Here is a 21784-nt window from a genome sequence, read left to right as displayed (position 1 = left end):
ACACTAAATATAATATGACCAGAATACCACTTAGATTCCATGGGCTCCACTAAAGTGGATCTCTCTATCGCTCATTTGTGGATGTTTAATCAATAGTTATGAATTTAGATTGGTTGGACGTTGGAGAAGTATTTTGAATAGAAGATCTCAATAGTGTCACTTAGAAAAGAGAAATTCAATCCATACTTGACACATTGGGTTAGTTGAGTTCTTGTTGAGTGTTGCATTGGGAATGTTCTAAAACTCTTTAACAAAGTTTTTCTTGTTTTACCCCACAACAACTGCCTTTGCACAATGTGCTTTTTTGACGAAAAAAAAACAACATGATACTAGCGAAAAAACTGTCATCCAGAACTCTATTTTCTTTGATTCTCTCTCTCTCTCTCTAGGAAGTAGAACTTTGTAACGTATGATTAGATAATGACCCTGATCCAATTAAATTTTAATTACATACAGGGGCGGACCCACGTAGGGACCCGTGGGGGCACGTGCCCCCACGGGTCCGGAGAGGGTTCTCAGTTAAATGAATTTATACGAGTATAAAGAGATAAAGTAACACACATGCGGAGGGAGTAGTGCTTGGCCGGGTGGAGTGAGGGAAAGTTGAACGCGTTAGATGTATGAGTTCGAGTCCCACAATCCTTTTCTTTGTGTGTTTTTTATGGCTAATTTGTTTGTGGCCCCTAGTTTTTGATTTATTATAATTTGATCCTTGTATTTCTCCCTTATAACTCCATACTTACAAATAAGTTCATATATGAGTCTTTTTCCTTTGTGAATTCGATGTTGTTTCCCACAAACTTTGTCAGGCCTATTTTTCTCATATTATTATTACGTTTTTCTTTTTTTTTTTTCATTTTTCCTACATATATATATATATATAATATTATATTTCGGACTATTTTCTTTTAACTTAGTCAGTTCTCTCTCTCTTCTTAATTTCTTTAAGAACGTAAAATGTGGTAATCATTTTTCAGCACATTAAGGACTCTCATTCTTTTAACATAAAATTTACACATTATTTTTTGAGTAATTCAAATGTATATAATAATATTTATTTTTATGAAGACAATAGTCAATACAACTCACATGTTAGCACTAGTCGAATAAGTTGAGAGTGTAGGTATAAGAGACAAAATCTATCGGTCAAACGCCATATCGAGATTTTTGCACAATTTAAATTTTTTTTAATAAATAAAAGTGCCCCCACAACATAAAATTTCTGGGTCCGCCAGTGGTTACATATAGTATGAATTAGGCCAAACTGGTTAATTGTGTGATAATAATTGTAAGTCACATGCAACTCACGTGCTACCTACTCCATTAATGGTTTAACAAAATGGGAAGTTTTATAAGGCCTCCCCAATTTTGTTAAAAGGCCTCCCCATGAACTATTTTACTTGCTTTATAATCACTGAGGGGGGCCTTTTAACAAAAATGAGGGGGCCCTATAAAATCTCCCTAACAAAATACTACTCATCAGTGATGAAAAAGAAGATAATACTCAGTGTTGTTCGTTTCAAAACACGACCAAATTTTAATAGAGAGAGAGAGAGAAAGAGAAAGACTATGAGACGACATTTTCGCTCACTTTCTCTCTCTAAAAACTTATATAAACAAATGGAACAAATTCATTAGAAGAAAAACAGAGTCTGAATCTTATCTCATCAGATCCCAATCTATATTTATCAATTTACCCCTCTCTCTCTCTCTCTATATATATATATATATCTGGATCTCAAGCACTCAATCTGATCTATTTATCCTTCTTTTTCTGTGAATTTTTTTTCTGTATATTTCTCTCAAATATATATGTCAATTAGTTGATCTGGAATTTGAAGAAGAAGAAGAAAAATTGCCATGTCTGGAATTTTCAGATTGAGAAAATTAAAAGAAACAGTGATTCTAACATCAAAGTTTGCAACTTTATCACAACCCAGATCATCAAAGTTTTCGCGGAGGTTAATTTGCACTCAACATGTTGGGAATTATCGTCATCGTGAATCTTTCATAGGTTTACAAGAGCGTCATAAATGGGAAGGAGGTAGTAATGGTTCAGGTGAATTTTCAACTCGTAAGATTAGGGCTGAAGCCAATTGTCCTCGTTGTTCTAAACAAATGGACTTAATTTTCTCTGATCGTGGTGATAAATCTAGTTATCAAGCTGTTAATTTATGCCCTAATTGTAAAACTGCTTATTACTTTCGTCCTCATAAGTTTGTACCTTTACAAGGTAGTTTTGTTGAGATTGGTAGGGTTAAGAAAAAAGGGCAATTGGATAGGAAATCAACTGGTTTTAGTGATGGGGAAGGGAAAAATGGAGATGAAATGGAGTTTGGTGGTGATCGGCTTAGGGTTTCAATTTGGGATACTTTGAGGTCATATAGTGGTGATCCGCCTGAGAATTGGCCACCACCAGGTCCACCTGCTCCAAAGGGATTAGCAGTGCATTCTCCCCCAGGTCCACCAGGTACTCCATTCGCCCCTGGTGTCAATGTCATACGCCCATCCGGTTCCGGTGGTTCTGGTTCTGGTGGTGGTGGTGATGGTGGCGGATCTTCTGGTGAGAAGAATGGTTGGGGTGGATCGAATTTGGGGAAGGATTTACCAACACCTAAAGAGATCTGTAAAGGACTTGATAAATTTGTTATTGGGCAAGAAAGAGCAAAAAAGGTTTGTAATTTACATGAATCTGCCTATCCATTTCTCTGATCAGAAAAAATGATTTTCAATATATATATATATGTGTGTGTGTGTGCGCGCGCGCCCGCGCTTGTATGCATCTGCAGGTGTTATATTAGGCAGAACGATTTAGAACAATCAGAGAAGATATTGAATGTTGTAACCTTCATGTTCCAGGTGCTTTCAGTTGCTGTTTATAACCACTACAAAAGAATATATCATTCCTCTATGCAGAAACGGTAACTTTTCGAGCATTTACTAACTTCTGGGCTCCTATAGAATCTCTTTATGTTTGTATTTCATGCTTATTTTGTGTTGATATCTTACTTCGGGTGATAATAGACTAATACTTATGCAAGGAGATGATCTCATTTTGGGTATAGAAGTTAAGGAACTTTTTCTTTTGATCCTTCTTAATAATTTATTGAATTACAATTTTATGTTTAAAATTATCATAGGGCTGCTACAGAATCCGGGAACTCTGGGACTGAAACTCCAGAAGAAGATTTTGTGGAGCTAGATAAAAGCAATGTACTACTTATGGGTCCAACTGGCTCGGGTATTGCATCTCTGCCTTATAATCCTTGATTTCTTACTGTAGTAGGACAGAGGAATTTGCTCTATGATATCTCTCATGTAAGTTGGTGTAGTTCTTGGAGTATAATGCCGATGCGAAGTTTAAGATAATTAGTCTGGCTTACATATTTGTAATATTTATTCTGAGGACAGGGAAGACGTTACTTGCAAAAACATTAGCTCGTTTTGTCAATGTCCCATTTGTCATTGCAGATGCAACAACATTGACCCAGGCAAGTTGGTTTTCAAATCTCTTTTTCCTCTTGTTTGATGAAGAATCATTCTGTTCCACTGATCCGTGGGGAACTTATGGTGTTGGCACATAAGTTGAAACATAATATGAGATTCATACGTGTTTCTGAGGTTATTGAAACTCATGTGATGAAGTGGCTCTCTAATATCACATATTTTGTGTCTCTTATTTCCTTAGAAACGTGAGTAATTTCTTTTCTTTCTTAGTTAATCGAATTTGCAGAACAGATTATTGTGCTATATCGTTATTATTAGACCAGTTCTTTCTGTATATGTGATTTCTGAACATAGTCCAGTACTCCAATTTTTTATTTATGAAACATTATACAATCACAAAATATTATAGAAGCTCCAGGTATAGGGAATTTAATTTATGAAATCAGCAGTGATAGTAAAGGTAACTTACCAGTGCTGAAGTGTTTACATGGCCCCTGATCTTCTTAGAAATGTGAAGATGCTGCGTGACTCTTTCTAATAGGTATCTCGGTGTTGTGACAACACTAAGTTATACAAATGTACTTTTGCAGGCTGGTTATGTAGGAGAAGACGTGGAATCGATACTGTATAAGCTACTTATGGTATGTTTCATAGCTAGTTACGAATTATATTTATTTCTCAACTATTTCCTATGTTGTAAATTATCCTATGTTGCCTTACGGCCTGCAGTAGTTTAATACTTTAATCTGCTTAGCGCTACCATGGTGCTGATTTTCTACTCTCGAATGGATAGTTTCCGTTAGACATCTAATTTATTTTTGAAGAGCATGATAAGATTGAATATGTTGAATTATTTATTGTATCATTGTATGCTTCACATTAGATAGACGGAAGAGTAAAGAATACAGTTATTCATGGTTTTGGTAGAACTTGCTATACCCTGGAATCATGTTTTAGTTGATATTTACATGGCAGTATATTATAAAATTTGAGTAGTGTTTCCGGTTGATATGCCATTTCTCTAAGACGAATTAGACTCGTCTATTCTAATATTTCTTTTTAGGTGGCTGAGTTTAATGTCCAAGCGGCTCAACAAGGGATTGTCTACATTGATGAAGTTGACAAGATAACTAAGAAGGTACTTGTAATTCTTCACTTTCTTGTTGAGCAACATTGTTTTGCTATTCCACGTATAATTTATTATAACATTTGTGCAGGCTGAGAGCTTAAACATTAGTCGAGATGTATCTGGAGAGGGTGTTCAGCAAGCACTGTTAAAAATGCTCGAAGGAACTGTGAGTCTACTTTGTTCACTTTATTTGCTTTATGGTGGATGGTGGCATAAGGTTTTAGGGTGGTTGCGCGACTCTTATAGTTTATAATGGATATTCAAATAAAATTTTTTAGAAATCAGTTTGAGAACCATAGCAGTTGTGAGTTTTTTTTTAAATGGATCTCGTATATCTTCTTCTAATGCAGATTGTAAATGTTCCTGAGAAGGGGGCTCGCAAGCATCCTCGTGGTGATAATATTCAGGTAGGCATTAATAATTTTTGGTTATCAGGATTTCTGTGAAGTCCTTTGAATATAAAACGCCTTTGACCATACTGTTCTCTTGCGAAGCTAAGGGGAAGAATTTTTTCACCTAAAGTTATGATTCAGTAGTAGTAATGCATCTAATTGATGGGGTTAATTACTACTAAGAGAGGCCTTATGCACTTTGACTTTTGATTGAGAGCTTAGAATGCTCGAAAGTGGATGCCGGGCCATTTATCCTTTATGACTTAGGAATTATACTGTAGGAGACTCCTTAATGTATTATATACTTCTAGAACATTTTAGAGACGCATAAGATATATAACCGAGAATAGTTATCCCTAGCTTGGTTGCTAGCGTTACATGATCCCTGTCTAAAGAAGGCATCTCGGCAAGTTAAGCGTCTCATGGCCCACGGATGTGCTGCACCAGTATCCTATTATCCGTCTTAGTGTACAAGCTGGTCCGCTTTGGCTTATATCCAACCATGAAAATCTAAAAGCTTCCTGGGAAAAAATAAGTTTCTAGTCCCTATCTAAACCAGTTTCCTTTTCACAATACTTTGGTTCCTCCATGGTCCTGGGTGGACAATAACTAAAACAGCTTACATGATTTAATAATCGCTGGACCTCATAGTTTTGGGTTTGAACCACCAGTGGTTTCTCTCTCTGGTGATGTCAACATCTGGACCTCATAATTCCTTGTGACATCTCTTAAAAAGTTTCGTATTTTCTGCAGATAGATACAAAAGATATCCTTTTTATATGTGGTGGAGCTTTCATTGATCTGGAAAAGACCATTTCAGAAAGGTGACTCCATTTTATGATTCTATTAGTCTTCGGTGACTTGCCGGCCAAGTACTTATTTGTTTCTAATGGAGTAAAATTCAGAAGAAGTTAAGACTTTCCACTACTGCTTTTTATAGACGGCAAGATTCGTCTATTGGCTTTGGAGCTCCAGTACGTGCAAACATGAGAACTGGAGGACCAACTAATTCTGTTGTCACATCTTCTTTAATGGAATCGGTGGGTTTTGAAAGAGAAGATATAGTATCTGTACAAATTCAATCTTCTTAAATTGGACTTTATTGAATATGACAGGAAATTGTTTTTGTTATTGGTAGGTTGAAAGTGGGGATCTTATTTCTTACGGCCTTATTCCAGAATTTATTGGACGGTTTCCAATCTTAGTTAGTTTAACAGCTCTAAATGAGGATCAACTTGTACAGGTAATGTCTTTCTTTTCCATCTCAATTACTTTCACTGTTTCCTTTTTTGCCTTATAATTACTTTCAATGTTACTACTTGCTTTTGCAGTCTAGATTTTGCTCCATTTACCATCAATCATGTTGATTCATTGTTTTCTTTTCTTTATCTTGCTCTAAACATGGCTAAGCTATTTCATTCTGCTGGGCATTCAATATCTTTCAATAGATCAAGTTCGTAATGTTAATTACCGAATGTTATGGACCTTCGAATTTCTTCTCATGTTTTCTGCACTACATGACATACTTTCTATTACTTAAAATAGGTCCTGACAGAACCCAAAAACGCGCTTGGAAAACAATACAAGAAAATGTTCAGCATGAATAATGTAAGTTGTTTGAACCCTAAAATCTCATCAAGAATGCACGTTTTTTTTAGCCGGCCATTAAGTAAAAACATAGTTGTTAATGGGTTTTCTTTTGTCAGGTAAAGCTACATTTTACGGATACTGCATTGAGATTGATTGCAAAAAAAGCAATGGTCAAGAACACGGGTGCACGAGGTTTAAGAGCCATATTAGAGAGCACTCTAACCGAAGCTATGTATGAGGTATCATGGGCTTCTTTGCTATATATTTCTAGCAGTAATCTTAAACTGCATTTCAAATACTTGCCATATTGACTCAATAGTAAGAATGTAAGATTGCTGTATGATGGTATATGATTAAGTTTTTTCTGTTGATTGAATTGCTTATCGGAATACATTCGCAGATTCCAGATGCCAAGACAGGAAAGGAAAGAGTAGATGCAGTTGTCCTTGATGAAGAGGCATTGGGCTCGGACAACATGGTGGGCCTCGGAGCAAAAATTCTTCGAGGAGATGGGGCGTTGCAGCTTTACCTTTCTGAAACCAAGTTAAAAGATCTGGTATGCTTCTCTCTGGTCCCATCTTTATCAGTCTGGCCTTTTTCTTGCTCATTCATGGTAGCCACTGTAAAAATTTTAAACCTCCTACTCGCGCGGCATCTGGATACAGATAATATAATGACCCTTTTCAACTCTAGACAAGGCGTGCGATACATTGGACTAAAGGATATGCATATATAAAAGAGATGGGCCATAAGTCCATGCCTGCCCTGCCTTTCCTCCTAGATCAGACTCGTCCATCCCGTCCTGCCTGTCTCTCGGACCGTCCTGCCTTTTGGCCTCGCTTACATTTCCATTCATCCTGCCTTCCGGGTCATCCTGCTTTTTGACTAGGCCCACCTTTTGTCCCGTCTTGCCTTTTGCTCCCAGGCAACATAATTTATATGAAAATGGTGATACTGATGACAAGTTTGGAATGTTTGCAGGGGAATGGGACTGAGTTAACGACAGACGGGGATTTGATGGAAGGCGAAGGGGAGGAATCATCAAGAGCCATGAGCTTGTAAAATAGCTGCCTCTGCTGATGTTGTTTTAGCATGTGTAAAATCTTTTCATTTGTGTTGTAGGTCTCAGTAAAATGGCTGTAACTATTCCTCCTCCCTTGTAAAAACTTCATGCCTTCTTGTTTCAATAGAAAGGAAAAAAAAAGAAATTGAAAAATAGTACTTAAAAATAATTTAACATGCTGATTCACACAAACTGATGTATAAAACATTTTTCTCAATTTGAAAAGGAGGGCCAATTCTCATTGCACATTCTGTCTTTTATATTTCTATTAATTTTATTTCATTTCTATTGTTGAAGTTATATCTTTTTGTATTATTTTAGATTTGATAAAGAAATAGTTTGGATAGATGAATCAGACCTTGTGGTGTTTTTTCTATTGTCTAAACCTTGGGTCATTGGGACAAGTCAAGCGCACTGAGTCAGATAAAAACAAACATTATGAAACTGATACACAAGCCTGCCTGCCCTTTATTTTGTTAACTATGTAATTGCACGATCAATTATGTGAGTGCTACATCAGACGTGAAAAGAAATGGTGCAAAAGTCATTAAATAGTAAAACCACTAGCTACACAGACATTGTTGTTGTAATATTTCAACAAAAAAGGTAGAATCAGACTCCCACGTACAATACAATGACGAAGTTCAGGTTGTTCGAGCGATAACATAACATAATACCTTTTTTAGCAACATGAGCACCATCTCCTCTTAGGGTCGTTTCGGATATCCAACTACATCTACATGTGCTCTTCCCATAAGATACTGTATTGGCTACATTGGAAGAGTCTGATTCAAAAAGTACTTGAAAAGAACGAAGATGTAATGCCCATTTGTGGGTTAGCAAGTGAGCTCTACACTCTCCTTCTCCACTGCTTCAGCGTCTGATAATATCTGCTTTGGCTAGAACAAAGTTAGCCGGCCCTGTGATCATGAGCAATAAAACTAATATTTGCATGTTTGTCCTTCAACACAAATGAGACATCTACACTAATTATGATAACATTATAACCATGAGGCTCCGGAATTGTATTGTGAGAAGGATTTGAGTGACCATTAAACCTAGTAGTTTGCTGAGTAACAAAAGACCTAAATAGATAATAGGTATATGTAATTTGATGAATGATTTGATAGGGAGAGTTCTGCTTGTTATCAAAGAGAGTCTTACATCTTGCTTCAGAAAAATGCCAAAGGATTATAGAGTAAAGTGTGGTGTCTACGAAATCTGATGTATCATTAGAGATTTAAACTCTATGACTGGGAGAGGCTCTCATAGGCAATTTTTCTTCTATGACTGGGAGAGGCTCTCATAGGCAATTTTTCTTTCCAGAGGCCTCTTCGAGATCTGGACCAGTTTCGAAAAGGAATGGAAAAGCTAGTGAACCTCGCGCCTAGCTGTGTATTGGTCTGATTACCCAAACGGTCTATCCATCGCTGTCATACCTACTCGCTCCAGGCTATCGGAAAGATCGAGTCTCGCATACTGCTCGCCAGGTGGGTGATAAGAATGCATAAGCTGGTTGAAAAATCCCTTACTCTTCGATCCTAGCCAGCATGACTTCTTCCCCCTATCTCTCCCAATCTCTCATCCTGCCGTGCAAAGAAGATAAATACATCAACTGGTAAGAAAAAGACCAATTCCTTATCTAGCTAATACCATAACTAGATTCTGAATAACTTGTTTGATCTTCAATTCTCTTTTTCCCTTTCCTTGTTACCCCTTCTGTCTAGCCTTTTGGATACAAACTCGGCTTCATTTACTTTTCCTTGAGCCTCTAATGAAATCTTCAAATCAGTTAAACAACTCAAACTAGCCCCCTTTCCTCTCTCTGTTAGTTCATAATATAATCCAAATGCTTTTTCAGATTGTTTAACTTTACAAAGACTGGTAATCACTTCACAAAATACCTCGTTATCTACACTTTGATCCTTTTCCAAACTAAATAGTAATAGTTCTTGAGCCTCCAAGAATTTTCTTTTCTCACAGAGAAATTTGATCAACTCTTCCATTTTTATCGAATACCCGTTCTCATAGAGTAACCCAATCATCTCGAATGCAGTATCTTTTATCCCATTTTTAAACAGAGCACTTAGAACACTCGTCGAAACGTTTATGTTTTGTCGAATCTTCTTTTCTAACATCACCATTAATAGAGAAGAAGCTTCTTCAGCCAAATCATCTTTTACCAATGCCATAAGAATTGAATGGAGGGTTGATGTTCTTGGAGGATGGGAGCTTTTCATCATCTTTTCTATAGTTTTATGAGCAAATGATGATTCTCCTTTCTTTAAGAACCCATCAATCAGGGTTTCATAAGTTTCGATATCGGGTTTATAGTCTCTCCTTAACATCAAAACCAAAAGATTAAATCCAGACTCAAATGTACCTTCTTTGCAGTGACCCATGATCAAAGTCTTGAAAGATACAGGATCTTGTGTACCTCTCCTTAACAGTTGCTTAAAAACCCTCTCAGCTTTCGAAGTCTTCCCCTTTCGACATAAATACTCGAATATCGGATTATAAGCAGCAACAATTGGTACACAACCATCATCTCTAAGTAATATCTCCTTCTCGAAAAGATCATCGAAGAATTCTTCCGCTTTCTCAAACTTCCCTATCTGACATAAATATCTAATTAAAATAGAAAACGAAGCCGAATCAGGCTGCACTTTTAAATCAGTCATTTTATCAAACACTTCTAATGCTTCGTCGATCTTACCCGAAACACAATGAGCATTTATCAATGTGTTGAAAGTACAGGTATCTGGAAAAAACCCACCATCACCAACCATTCCTTCCAAAATTTCCTTAATCTTATCAAGTTTCTTAGCTTCACAAAGTCCTTGAATTAGGGTATTATAAGTAATTCTATTAGGTTTCATCCCAAACTTAATCATCTCATCAAAAACCTCTAAAGCTTCAGAAATTTCATGTTTTTCACAATACCCTCTGATCAAAGTAGTATAACTAATAATATTGGGGTTCAAATCAGAACCCTTTTTCTTCATACCCTTTAAAAGATTATGAGCAATTTTAACTTTTCCAGCCCTAATCAATCCATCAATAAGAGTATTATAAGTAATCAAATCTGGGTTAATTCCAAATTTTGACATTTCTTTAAAAAACCTAAACCCTTCATCCACCATTGCATTCAAACATAACCCTCTAATCAAAATATTAAAAGTATATAAATCAGGCAAAACCCTAATTGTTAACATTTCATCATACAATTTCTTAGCCATAGTAGTTCTTCCACGCTTAAGTAAAATTGATAAGAGACTATTGAAAGTAATAACAGAAGGAGAAACCCTAAAAGTTTTCATTGAATTAAATAGTTTAATTGATTCTTGAAATAACCCAGCTTGACCATAACTTCTAATCAAACTATTAAAAAATTTATCTTGAAGTTTGATTTTTCCACCAGTTTTTTTCTCAATTGAGAAGAGAATGTTTCGAGCTGCATTTAGATTCTGATTTCGACCTAGGGTTTCAATTAATTCATAGTAAGTTTGATCATTGTGTGTGAAACCATTAGTTTCAGACCATTTGAAGAATTTAAGAGCTTTAGCTGGAGTTCTAATTAGAGAGAGAGATTGAAGGACAGTTGTTTTAGAGAGAGAAGAAGTAGAAGAAGAGGAGGAGATTTTAGAGAGAGAGGATTCAAGTTCAGGTGACCAAGGTTGTTTATTTATGAGTCTAGCTAGGGTTCTAGCTGTTTTGGTTTTTGATGATCTGATTGTTTGATCTTTTTTGGTGGTGGTGGTGGTGGTGGTGGGGGCGGTGGTAGTGGTGGTGGTGGGGGCGGTGGTAGGTGTAGAGTGACAGGAGGCGCACCTGATAATGGTGAACGGTGAGAGGTGGTGACGGTGGTGGCGGAGAAGCATAGTTGAGGAAAACGGTAGGCACTGAGATAGCGCCAAAATGAAAAGGGAAGAAGAAACCCAAAGAGCAAATTAAACTGGTTGACACTTGACTGAGGGGTTGACAATTGACTGACGGGTTGACACTTGACTGACGGGTTGACCCAAGAATTCTAGTATTGTGAAAATCACTTATAAATAGTGTAGTATATTAGTCCGCTGCTGACCGTCGGATTAGGATGGGGGTATTTTCGTCCGAGATTGAGCATGTGGCTCGCACGCCCCCTCATATGACGGTTATTTGATGGAAAATAGCTTTTGAGAGTTAACGCCTGAACAAAAATGATTTTAGGGGTGTAGTCCTAATCAAAGGCGGAGCCAAGTCGGGGTGTCCCTAGTAGTGGTGGCCAACGAGGCGTGCCGTGGAATAATAACACGATACATCAAAGGGTTAGAAATTAAAGAGAATAAATAAATATTTTAATAAAAATTTATCTAAAACAAAATTTTGTTCGTAAATCTAAATAGAAATTTATCTAAAATTAAATTTTGTTCATAAACATAAATAGTACTTATTAATACCAAATCCTACAAAAAAATAAAATTGGTAAATCAATATTTTGTTAAGGATATATTTGTCAATAAATATTAATGTATGTGATTTAGGGAGAATGGGAATCACAAACCCACCTCCCCCGGGTTTGCTATTACTCATTTTTGAGGGAATCACATTCCCGGACCCACACTATTCCCGCAAGCCAAACAATGATCTGGAATGTAATTCCAGGGAATCACATTCCATTCCCACGCGCCAAACATGGCCTAGGAGCCTGAGTGTGGTGGGTTTATGACTATATAATCACGAATGAAACACTATAAACACTATCTTATTGTTTATTCATAACTAAACCAAACAATACAGTAAGGTATTGTGCAGTTACAAAAAAAAAACACATTACGAAATCGTTATCCTTGATAACCACTTCCTTTCAACAAAAAAAAAACACTTCTTTTTTTCGACACACCAGACATGACTTGCACTTTTCACAATAGACGAAAAAAAATAATATAACTAAGTCATTAACCCTCTTATTTATATAAATAAACTTTAAAGAGTAAAATTTCAAAGTTTTTTTTTGTTAAGGAATCAAGAGTTTCATGATAAATCATTTTTGTTAGAGTTGGAGAATTGTGCATTGTGTTACTCCTTCACTCTAAAAAATAGTCATTCCATTATAATATTTCATCTCTACTAATTACATTTCTCACCAAACTATACTAACATTGAAAAAATTTACTAAGGGCGCGACTAAAGGCATTGGGCCAAAATGCTGTTAGCAGGGAGCTCTATAAGCATTGGACCCTATAACTACTTTCTCTATAGGCACTGACCAATATGTAAGCACCCGACCTCACATCCTCTTAACGCCTAACGCCCTAATGGACCAGAGACTGCCCTCTCTTTCGATTTTTCCTCTAAGAGTTCATGGCGTTTCATTATCTCTAACTCATATTCCCTCTCAATTCTCTCATAGAGTTCATGGTTGTATTTATGACTAAAAAAGACATGAATACAACTTACATTTTATGGTGTAAGATTAGGTTTAAAAAGCCCTAACTATAGATTTTTTTTTTCCTTTCATTAGTGTTTGAATGATCTAAAAAGTGAATAACATATTATATTGATGAGCATGTTTGTTTATTTAATTTCTATTTGCCCTAAAAATGTATCGGATGGGCTGGACCAGTCCGAGAGCTAATAGGTTCAAAAGGATCAGTTGATCCAGTACCTAAGAGGGCCCAACGGATCAGTTGATATGGGACCTAAGAGGTCGAAACAGATCAGTTGATCCGGGACCTAAGAGGTCGAAACAGATCAATTGATCCGTTATGCTGTGTTAGGTCCCAGTCCAGACTAGTCCGAGAACGTAGCCCAGATACATAGTTTTTGTGCATGAAACTATATATTACGTATTCAAATATCAAATAATGGGTTAGAAAATATTTGTATAGATCATTACAAACATCAAATAATAGATTGGTGTCGGAGAATATCGGTGGTAGTGGACTTTTTCTTTTGTTTTAAAAGATGATATAACATAGTTGAATGATGAATATGTCACTCGGATTGATGGTTCGTTTATTTGAGTGGTCGTTGGTAGGTGTCGGTGTCGTTATCGTTGCCGGAGAATGTCGGTAGTAGTAGAGTAGACTCTTATCTGAAGTTTTATTTTGGAAGAATAGTGAATTTTGGTTTGGAAGAAAAGATAAAACAAAAAAATAAAAATGAACTTCACCCAGAATAGTTGACCTGGTGCTTACAGAGAATACGGGTCAATGGTCATTGACCCCTGCCTGGCCAGCCAAACAAGGCTCACAGTTTTGACGGGCAAGGAAGGAAAGAAAAAGAAGAGAATCAAGTCATCAGCCCTCTGCCCTCTCTCCATTTATATAATAAACTCTAGAGAGAGAAAAATTCAGAGTTGGTGGTTGAATTTTAGGGCAAAATAATAAATGTAGAACAACTTCAGTTTCTAGGGCAACAAATCGAAGCCCTCATTTTAATTGTTTCTCTCTCTAACTGAAAGTGTTTTCAAGCTTTCCTGTAACTGTTTCTTCAACAATTCTCTATCAAATTTCTCTTAATTTTCCCCAATTTTGATAAAGTTATCATCTTTATGATAAGATTCTATTAAGGGTTTCCTTGTTTGAAAGTCACAATCAAACCTCATCTGTTTTTCGTTTGTAATTTCAACCTTCAAGTTGAAGTCTTTCAAGCAATTCGGATTTGGTATTATTCTTTGAGGTAAAAGAACTTTTCTTATCACTAATTTTGGTTCTTAAATTTGGAGAATATGTAATCATCAAACTGTTGTTTAATCTTATTAGGGTTCATATTTGATTTCCTCTATTGTTTGTGGGATCGGTATTGCTTGGTTTTGGTTATTCAGAATTTCAAGTAACATAATTGTAAATTTTGAGCATCTTCTTTGAATCTTTGGGTTTGTTAGAATTCAGGTAAATTATAGTGGGTTATGGCGATTTCTGCCTTTCTGGAATGTTAATGTGGTATTTTGAGTGAGAGAAGATAGAATCATCTATGGTTATAACTAACATACCATGAATAATTCTTTTGAGTTTCGTTGGTGTGATTGACTTGGGGTTCAGTTGAGTTCTTAAGAACCCTAATGTAGAAGAGAACAATGGATAGATGGAAGAACTTTGATTTATCTACCCTGAAACCCTAAAGGTTAAATTTTGAGGTCCATGTGAAGAGGGAATTTGAGGTCAGAGCCCTGGCCTTTTAAGGCTTCTATAATTCGTCTTTCCTAGAGTTTATACATATTATAGAATCCTCTCGTTAATCTCATGTCGTATATCATGCTATAGTAATTGTTGTTTATGCATGTTCGAAGAGTTGTAGCTTGTGAGATCTTCTTTCAAAGTTGAAGTTCAATTCATCTTTGCTGTCTATGTCTTTCGATCCTATTATTAACTCGTTGAATTTTCCGTTGTGTTATTATTTTCGGAATTAGTGATTATGTAGCTTTGTTGACTTGAGTATGAAGCCATATCAGTTATGATACCGGTAAATTCCGATTGAAGATCTCATCATTTCTTAGTTTCTTGTGTCATATACTCATATTTAGTAATGTTAACGCATTTTGTTGTGCATCTTTGAAATCTCTCGACCGCTACTTCGATGCTCTTTGTTTTTTTGTCGAACTTCATAAGCATAAAATATTTCTAACTTTGCTCGTAATATTATCACCATGTATTACTAGTATGTTAGTTTGGCATTAATCACTTTGAATAATGCAGTTCAATTTATTCCAGTAATGCAGTTTTGACAGATTTCTCTTTGAATCTCTTGTATCATCCTTGAGCGAGATTGTATCCTTAGAGATGATCATGCTTTTGCAGTTGTAGAGGACCTTACATGATTAGTATTTATATGTTCCCATTTTGACTCCCAGCCCTTCAAATTGATCCTCTGTTATGTGCATTTCATTATACTTTTTAACTGATTTTGTATAGTTGAGCATGAATATAATGGTTGCTTTCTAGATCTCGCTTTATACATTAGGCCAATAAAGTAATTCTAAATGTGTTGTCTTCAACCAATCATGTTTTCTAGAACTCGCTTTATACATTATAGCCAATGCAATTGCCCATTTGTTAAAGCATGGCTCTCGGGTTATTACAATAACTCGAATGTCAGGACTTGTTGGTTTTCAATTGTTTTATTTACAAGATGAAGTGAGGTTTTTCATTCATAAATACTATGACGTCTTTGAATTTATTAAGTAAATGAATCTGAAGTGTACACCAGAAAAATCCTTGGATTATACTATAGGACTCTTTCTATCTTTGAACTCACGAAAGCCTGTTTAATATTTCAAGTCCTATGATTACTTTCTCTGTGGTTTGTTTTATAATCAGTTAAAATGTGGAGCATATTTGAATCAGCGTCTGTCTTTCCATGAAATCTAAAATGCGCATGTTCATATGAGAGTTAGTTTGATATTCTAGAAATGGAGTATTGACGTTTGGCGGGGTTATCATACTGTAAATATCTCCTCTTAACAAAACTATTTTTGGATCCTAACACATAACAGGAATATGAGTTCTTGTTTCTAGTCAGTAGTCTGTTTGATTTCGTTTTTGTTTTGATACATTTCAAGGATTCATGTTTTTATGCTTCAATTCTGAAACTTCTTTGTTAAGGTTTTGCACTTTTGGCGGGTTGAGTTTTCTTTGGATTATGACTGATTCTTTCTTAGCTTGCATGTTCTTTATAGTTTATATAGCCTTCACTGATTAGGATTTAGATTCTAAACTGTTTTTCGGTTGCGTTCGTTCTAGGTTGGGATGGGCGTACCAAGACGTACCCATGGAATTGGAAGCAAGTGCACAGACCAACAGAGGAAGAGGAACATGAAATAATATCACAACAGTGGATATTCCATTAATTTGTGGTAAGCACTACTTAACCATTGCTCCGCCTCGGAGATACAGTCTTTGTTTTTAACCTATTTGGAGGTGCATTTGTTTTCAATTTTAATCTGCTTTATAAAATAACTCAAGACTCTTTATCTGCTATATAGTCGTAAGTTACATCTGTTATCACGGCTTCATCCGTTATCATGGCTTCAATGCGTTTATTTGTGTACCTCAGGTTCTGAACAACGACAATGGAGATATTCGTCCCTTACTAGACTTCAGAAAGAAGTAAAAAGAGTGAGTAATGTTACGCTTTCATGACAATTTGTTAACTTGGTTCTTTTAAGACAAAAGATAACACTGTTTAAGGAGACAAAACATCCAAAACCCTTAGAAAAAAACCCGGGATTTCACTCCCTAAAGGTTGAACTGTACATCGAAGGTTAGAATGTATCTCCTTTTCAACTATATATATACAACTTATTTTACACCAGGAACAACCTTAAGGCTATTTCGAATTCTGCGCGACGATTCTTCAACATTTACACTTTCGTCTTTGCATCTGCCATCACTTTTAGGATTTCCACCTTTAGCTGCCGATTTTTTTCTTTCAGAATTCACATTTGCCCTTCGACGAGAGCCACTGCCACCACATCTTCCGCACATGAACTTTTCAGGGACTGAATCAAAATCATGGATCCCAGCACACCTAGTATGCTGCCATACTCCACAACTATCACATGCCAACATTCTTTCACCATCATCATCTGTTGCTCCACAAGCACAGTTAACAGTCCAGTTCTCGAGCCCCCTCTCCATTCTAAACCGATGAAGGACATTTTTCCCAAGGCACCTTCCTCTAACTCGGATAGTCAGGTTGTCGCTAGAACTTGCAGTTGGTATTCCACCAAGAAAGTATAGGTCAAGTACGTCCTCCACTTCAAACTTCCTGAACAAGACGTATACTTCTTGAAAAGCTTTTGTTGCTTCATTTTTAATATCAGCTAATGAAGCATTAGTAGGCACGATTATTAGTTCTGGTGGTGGAGCTGTATAGTCTTTGGGGTGATCAATTAGTTCAACCTCACACAAAAGGCGAACTGCGAAAGGATTTGACATGTTGATCCTTTCAGGACTATAATTTTTTACAAACTGCTTGCAGTCAAGGAGCTTTGCTGCTGAGCTGACAGCTTTTTCCCATATCAATGTAGGCCTGTATTTGACCATTGTTTGGGGATTGAGAAGTGAGTCATGAAGGAACTTTAGGTCTCTCAGAAGATGGTCCTTGTTCGGATAAACTTTCCCTGAAGAGCAACCGATAATGTCATCACCACTACCATGTTCACAATTTATCCTGCGAAATTGGAACAAAAATAAATGTCATCATTGGGGACAAGTTCGGAGAATTTTCAAAAAAGAATATGTTAAGTTGTTTACCTGTATTCAAGAGCATCAGTGTCGGGATTACACCTAGTGTAAACGATGCCATCAGCTGCTAGTTTCCCCCCCAAGTCCTTCAAGCAGTAATCGAGGAGCTGTGGTGAACCAATTTTATACAATGCGCCTTTGAGGGATCGCCAAGAAACCCACCGTTCTCCACCGACTGCACGGAGTACCTTGACCATTGCTTGTTCTACATGATCAATATCATCCTTCGACCATGAACACAAAGCCCATGAGCTAGCAATGGGCTTCTTTGTATTGTTCGAAGCAGGAGACTGAGCCTCATGAGTTTCGCGGATCAGCTTGACAACGAAGCAGAACAAGTCTCTCATGGTTAAGAGTTCCAACTCCGATAAAGATTGATAGAATGAGATTACATTCTGAAGTTTGGTTCGGGGCTTTCGGGAATCCGAGAAGAAAATAGAAAGGGGAATTTCGCGTAGGTTTTCAACTGCTTCCAAGTATGCTTCAAGAGTAAGAGCAAAGCTTCCAGCACCAAACTCATAGCCCCAGTCACCATACCATGGGTGCCCCTTTGTGATGGCATGAAGCAATCGATATTCCAATCCATACTTCTTCGACACATCCATTACACTAATCTTCCTGTATCAATAGGAAAATGAGTAAAGATTTGAAACCACCCGACAGTTTATTATTTCCGCTACTAATATTAGGAGCACTAACATAAACAGAACTTGAGTTTCTGAAATAGTTCATAATTGAAGATGAATTGGATAAACTACAAACAAAAGTGTAAACCCCTAACCTGACTCTGTTTGTTCTACAAATCCTGTCCCAGAAGTTCATAATATCACAACCCGAAACAAACTTCGATCCACCTTCCTTTCCATTAACTCGAAGAAGATGACCGTATCCGTTTGAGTGTACAACACCATGTAGCAAATGGCTAGTATCTTGTAGCTGCAGAGTCACCCATTCTTCTAGGTCAGTTGCAGTCATCACATAATCACAAGACTTGCATCTGCAAATTACACATTCCAAGCACAACAAATCAAAAAACAATTTCTCAATTCATAAAAATCATAGAGAAACTGAAAATGGGTAACCAAGTATTTTGAATTCTTCTTGTTTTATTACCTAGAATCAGGCAAATGGAGTAAATCACCACAGTTGTTACAAGGTTTCAAGTACCCATCAATGGAACTGTTCTTTGTTGTCCTTATTATGAAATGGTAACGTTTGGCACATACTGGATGCCCACTCCAACCTATTCACAAATTACAGAAACAAACTTAGTGAAACAATTCAAATATATATTTAGTCAAAATTCTTGGACCCATTATCAACATCTTAAGTTGCAAGTAAGATTATAAGAAAACCCTAGGTTAATAAAACCTAATCGTGTAGCTTTCTCTGTCTAGGGTGGGGCTCATAAATGGAGCTGTCACTAGGAGCTCAATTATTGTCCCATAAAATGTCAAGTCAACATCTTCGGACCGGTCAAGGTCCTCAAACTTAAATAATTGCTTAGATCCTGCTTGCTGGACACGTGGCATTTAATTATTATAAGACGATACGATAAGTCCATTATATCGTGAGAAAATGACTTGGAGTTTTAATTACAGCTGGCATGATAATATTGCTAGTAAGTGGGGCCCGCTTAGGCCGCTCCATCAAGAAAAAGGATTTCAACGTCAAATAGTTTACGATAAAACCAGTTGCCACGTCATATCAAATGGGAAAATTTAACGGTTGAGATTTCATGATTTATTGAACGGAAAACGACCCGGTAAATCGGTGAGTAGACTCACCAACAACTCGGCATTGATCGCAGTAAACAGAGCTAGATCTAGAAACATCTTCCTCAACAATATCAAGGGTAACAACTACCGGCGATGATTCCGGTCCGTCGATTAAATCTCCGACCCGGAAAACTATCTGCCATATTTGAAGATGAGGAAATAGAGAAGCTGATGGTAAAAGTTGAGCATGTTTCGTCAAGAACGATTTTACGTTAGATCTGAATGGACCATCTAATTGACCGGAAGCCTCATCTTCCGGTACCGGAAAACTCAAAAAATCTTTTAGATCTGCTGTGATTCTTCTCTTCATCCTTTTCAAGGGCCTCCCGTTTACAACCATGACGACGTTTGAAGACGACGAGGAAGAAAACGAAGAAGATGATGATTTCTTAGATTTAGAGATCGAAGGTCAGATCTTGATCTTCACCGGTGATCTTGACCGGAAGGATTAAAGGTATTTTCTTAAAGTTCAGATCTGAATATAATATAAAGGATAAATACTCCGTTAAAAAAACTTAGATCTCGGAGATTTTTTCTGTGGTTTGATTTGTTCTTTGAAGATGGAGGCGGTGGAAAAAAGAAAACGATGAGGAGAGAGAAAATAAGGGAGTTGCTAGGGTTTCAGATTTCTAGAGAGAGAGAGAGAGGAGTGGGTCTATTGATGCCCTAATTGGAGTTCCCTTTTTTAACCTTTATTGATTGTGTCTCTTTTTTCCTAATGGGTCACAACTTTCAAGATATAATTCGAGTCGGTGTCGGACTAGGAAACCAACAGCTCCTCTCTATACTCTACCAAAAGACACTTATAGCCTTGGGTATTGCTATATTTACATTCCTCCATGAAGGGCAAGGTTGTCAATTGCTCTCTGTTTCTAAAAAAAAAAAGTAAAATTTTGTATTAATAAAAAGTCAAATTTATATTATAGTATACACTTCTATTTCAATTTTAGTAATATTAAACTAAAGGGTTTCTATATGGAATTAAATTTCTTAAAAGACTTTTATACCCTTGGGCTTTGTTATATTTACATACTACCATGAAGGACAGGGTTGTCAACTGATCTCTTTTCTAAAAGAATTTCAAATTTCATACTATTACAATATAAATTTCTATATTCAAAAAAATATATAAATATCTATTTTAGTTCGAGTCAGTGTCGAACGAGGAAACGAACACCTCCGTGCTGAACTGTGGTAAAAACATTTATACCCTTAGGTATTATTGGTATAATTAGTTTCCACGGGTGACGGGCAAGGTTGTAAATTGACCTCTTTGGTAGAAAAAAAATCAAAAATTATTTTGATTTAATAAGAAGTCAAATTTTGAAAAATTATATAGATTATAATAAAGAGGTTAGAGCATCTCCAATGCAAAACTCAATCTTAGAAACTCGGAGTGCCACATAGGATTTTCTGAGTTTTTCTTAAAAAATCATCTCCAATGCAAAACTCAACTAAGATCTCAAAGATGATGTGTCGAGAGTGGAATAGAGATATCTCAAGAGGACACTCTATTTTCAGAGTGTCCTCTTGAGATATCTCTAATTGTCCAACTCATCAATATTTAACTTTCAACCAATAGAAATCAAGTCTTCGTATATTTCCAAAATAACTAATTACTTTTTTACAAAAATAACCATGACACGTAAGTAAAATAAAAGAGTTTAGAGTGTTGCATTGGAGACATACAAGAATTGAGGATCTCTATTTTCGACACCTATGAGTGAGAATCTCAATTGGAACTCGACAAATAGGACGAATAGAGATTTTTTTGAGTTTTGCATTGGAGATGCTCTTATTTAATTTTCAAAAGTTGTTATCACTATTAGTTCATGGAATTGACAAAAGTACCCTCAAATCAATATGAGTGCAGAAAAGTTTGAAGAGTGGAAGAAACCGGTAAAACCGTAGAAAAGACGGATCTTGTAGCTAAAAACCCGTTCTATTGATTTTAACGTGCGGGGATTTCTTGAAGAACTTTATCAATATAAAACGTTAAAATTGCTTAATTTACGGAAAACTCCTCTATTATATCCTTAAATTACAGAATATATCACCGTTTATTCTGATCTTATTTAGCGCGCTTGAATTGGTCGGAGAGATTTGAATTTAGTAAGAGAATACTATATTACAAAAGATGAAATTTGAAGTGGTCA

At 36.4% G+C, this 21784-nt stretch overlaps 3 protein-coding genes and 1 long non-coding RNA gene across 5 annotated transcripts; 2 read left to right on the top strand and 2 right to left on the bottom strand.

The window, feature by feature from the left end:
• Positions 1-1473: 1473 nt before the first annotated feature.
• LOC147539984 (ATP-dependent Clp protease) lies at positions 1474-7867 on the top strand. The gene is made up of 15 exons (XM_086639481.1): positions 1474-2673; positions 2860-2921; positions 3141-3241; positions 3412-3491; positions 4038-4088; positions 4511-4585; positions 4665-4742; positions 4927-4983; positions 5722-5792; positions 5909-6008; positions 6107-6211; positions 6514-6576; positions 6675-6797; positions 6959-7114; positions 7540-7867. Exons 1-15 carry the CDS (start codon positions 1861-1863, stop codon positions 7618-7620), a joined length of 2016 nt encoding a protein of 671 aa, XP_086495607.1. The 5' UTR covers positions 1474-1860; the 3' UTR covers positions 7621-7867.
• A 327-nt stretch (positions 7868-8194) lies between these two features.
• LOC147539983 (Tetratricopeptide repeat (TPR)-like superfamily protein) lies at positions 8195-11644 on the bottom strand. The gene is made up of 2 exons (XM_086639482.1): positions 8931-11644; positions 8195-8893 (listed from the first exon to the last, which is right to left on the bottom strand). The coding sequence occupies exon 1, from the start codon at positions 11500-11502 to the stop codon at positions 9307-9309; it is 2196 nt and encodes a 731-aa protein (XP_086495608.1). The 5' UTR covers positions 11503-11644; the 3' UTR covers positions 8195-8893; positions 8931-9306.
• Positions 11645-13854: 2210 nt separating this feature from the next.
• LOC147539981 (uncharacterized) lies at positions 13855-20614 on the top strand. Of its 2 annotated transcripts, none has more exons than XR_015224972.1 (4): positions 13855-14284; positions 16345-16457; positions 16658-16719; positions 19452-20614. It is a non-coding gene; the product is annotated as an uncharacterized LOC147539981 (long non-coding RNA). The 2 variants fall into 2 exon arrangements; XR_015224971.1 differs by lacking the exon at positions 19452-20614 and adding an exon at positions 17037-18616.
• On the bottom strand, positions 16747-20429 carry LOC147539982 (RING/FYVE/PHD zinc finger superfamily protein). Its single transcript, XM_086639480.1, has 5 exons — positions 19638-20429; positions 18964-19093; positions 18632-18847; positions 17860-18468; positions 16747-17776 (listed from the first exon to the last, which is right to left on the bottom strand). Exons 1-5 carry the CDS (start codon positions 19966-19968, stop codon positions 16903-16905), a joined length of 2160 nt encoding a protein of 719 aa, XP_086495606.1. The 5' UTR covers positions 19969-20429; the 3' UTR covers positions 16747-16902.
• Positions 20615-21784: the final 1170 nt, after the last annotated feature.

This window comes from Eschscholzia californica, unplaced genomic scaffold, assembly GCF_041429995.1.
Source record: "Eschscholzia californica isolate CP2 unplaced genomic scaffold, dmEscCali1.0.p SCAF_5, whole genome shotgun sequence".
NCBI classification, from domain to species: Eukaryota; Viridiplantae; Streptophyta; class Magnoliopsida; order Ranunculales; family Papaveraceae; genus Eschscholzia; species Eschscholzia californica.
This window is presented reverse-complemented; position numbering and strand designations above follow the sequence as displayed.